General features: G+C 39.9%; 1 protein-coding gene across 1 annotated transcript in view; it reads right to left on the bottom strand.

Moving 5' to 3' along the window:
• Nucleotides 1-316: 316 nt before the first annotated feature.
• LOC138862582 (uncharacterized) overlaps nt 317-2,500 on the bottom strand; it is a 2,286-nt gene continuing 102 nt past the window's right edge. Inside the window, exons 2-4 of the mRNA XM_070125014.1 lie at nt 2,271-2,379; nt 1,111-1,236; nt 317-508 (exon numbers count right to left, since the gene is read on the bottom strand). Coding sequence (XP_069981115.1) covers nt 317-508; nt 1,111-1,236; nt 2,271-2,379 — 427 coding nt within the window. The remainder of the gene's footprint in view (nt 509-1,110; nt 1,237-2,270; nt 2,380-2,500) is intronic.

The following is a 2,500-nucleotide window of genomic DNA, read 5'->3' as shown; positions in this document are numbered from 1 at the left end:
ATGGTTACATATATATATATATATATATATATATATATATATATATATGTATATATATATATATATATATATATATATATATATATATATATATATATATATATATATATATGGGGGGGGGGTATGTTCGCGTGTGTGTGAGCGTGCGTGCGTCTTTTGTTGATTTCTGAATATCACTCTGGAAAGCTCCATTGCACAGAGCATCATCGAAGGGAAGCAAGTCCAATAAGACAGATGATCGGCCAGCATAGAGACACTCCACTTGTTCAGAGATCGGTGATTTTATTATCAATCACTATTGAAAACCAGAACAGCTTTAAGTCCAACTCACCAACCAAATGGTAGAAAAGGACGGTACGGAATAGGAGTCCACCGGAAGTGTCAGGTTCCCGCGGCCCTCGAAGTCGTCCTCCACGTCGTATGTGCCGTCGAAGAAACCGCAGAGACCGTAATAGGGCGACATGTCTGGATGGGACCACATGAACCGGTGGTACTCGCACACCTCCATCTGGGGGTACACGGGAGTTACTCCTCTTTTTCTGTATCTATCTATCGTTCACTCCACTTTCCAGCATGCAACGGAAGCAGGGGAAGGAAGGTCGTCGTGTGTGTGTGTGTGTGTGTTTGTGTGTGTATATATATATATATATATATATATATATATATATATATGTGTGTGTGTGTGTGTGTGTGTGTGTGTGTGTGTGTGTGTGTGTGTGTGTGTGTGTGTGTGTATGTATGGATGCATGTGTGTGTGTAGATATATCCATACATATATGTGTGTATGTCTGTGTGTGTGTACATGTATGTATACATATATATATATGTATGTATATATATATGCGTGTGTGTGTGTACATGTATGTATACATATATATATGTATGTGTATGTGTATATATATATATATATACATATATATATATATATATATATATATATATATATATATATATATATAAAGGTATATATGTATATGTGTGTGGGTATACTATGTATGTATGTATATATACACGTCTGTTTATTCATCTACCTATTCTCTCTTTATATATACAGTATATCTCTACGGAAATAACCAAATGCAGTTATTGCTCCGACATGTCTCTTCTCACCGCCAGCCCACTCGCGCCCACGAGACGGATGCAGGAGTCCTCGAAGCGCCACGCCAGCACGGAGCTCCCGGGCACTCGGCCCACCGCGCCCACCGGGCTCGTGTACGGGGCGCCGTCCAGGTACACCTTATTCATATACCAAGAAAAATCATTTATTTATACTTCTACGCACGCACACACACACATTAGGTAAAGGCTTAAAAGACCATGTACTGTAACACCCTTCTGTTAAAAGGAGATCCAGGTGATTAAATAAATTATCTAGACGCTTAGTATGGGCACTACTGGGTGATGTCACTGACTGCCGGTATCGCGGCGGTCTAATGAATGCCAGCAAGTTTTCGGGGCGAGAAGAGCTGTGCTGTAGCAGCTGAAACCTTGCACCAGTAAGGTGAGCTTAATCCGCTATGGAAGGACCCGTGTCAAGCCGAGGACTCAAGGAGGCTGAATCTACTTTTCAAGTCAAATCCGGTTCCAGACACAGTGCCGGTCTCGGAATCTCTTACCGTCAACACCTCTCGGATTGCCACGTCTAAGCTGGTTTCGCCACATTTTGATGGTGTTAGAACAGCATAATATTAACATTTCTGAGAGGATCGTAAAATACAGATCATCACCGCCAGCGAAAAAATGAGCAGGACCTGGGCCAGGGTCTCCCCAGGTCTGGCGAACCAAAGCTTAGCTGAGGCTAATTGCGCTGGGGCAGCATGCCATGACTCAGATTCTTCTAGGGGTTTGTATATCATCCGATGTGTAGTCTTATTGCAGGGAAATGCATTATAATTTGATCGTTACATTCCAGAATCCCTCACTTATCAGACAAGACTCTCAACGTATTCAGTTCTGTGGTAAATAGTAGAAAGAATCTTGAGAAGAATCATGATCTTTTAGGCCCATTAACTTTGGGTGGCCTTGGTATACATGAAGTATATATCAAAGGAAATTCTAAGCACCAAAAGAATGGAAAACTGTAATCACAAATTGTTAAACATCTGAAGATAGAGTTGTCAGCAAACGGCAATAGTCCGTACATCCATACAATCATATAAATACACATATAAATATATAAAATTAAGAACCTTTGTATTGACAGATAAATGAATACATATTCAAATTCAGATATAGACATAGATAACATAAAAGGGACGAGTCATTCCAACCGTGTATAAATCAGGAACGTGCGTCCCAGTCCGCCCTATTTCCACGATGACTTCGGGGCTGTCGCGGAAGAAAGTGGGACCGGTACAGGAGGCATCGCCATTACACTCTCTGGTAAGGAGATAAATGTTTTATATAATACTTTTATCCACGCTTTCAAAATGTAATTTTGCAATCCTGTAATTTAATCTATTTATTTTTATTTATTATTATTATTATTATTATTATTATC

The sequence above is a fragment of the Penaeus vannamei genome, chromosome 9, assembly GCF_042767895.1.
Source record: "Penaeus vannamei isolate JL-2024 chromosome 9, ASM4276789v1, whole genome shotgun sequence".
Lineage (NCBI taxonomy): Eukaryota > Metazoa > Arthropoda > Malacostraca > Decapoda > Penaeidae > Penaeus > Penaeus vannamei.
Note: the sequence above shows the minus strand (reverse complement) of the source record. Positions and strands in the feature narration are given on the sequence as shown.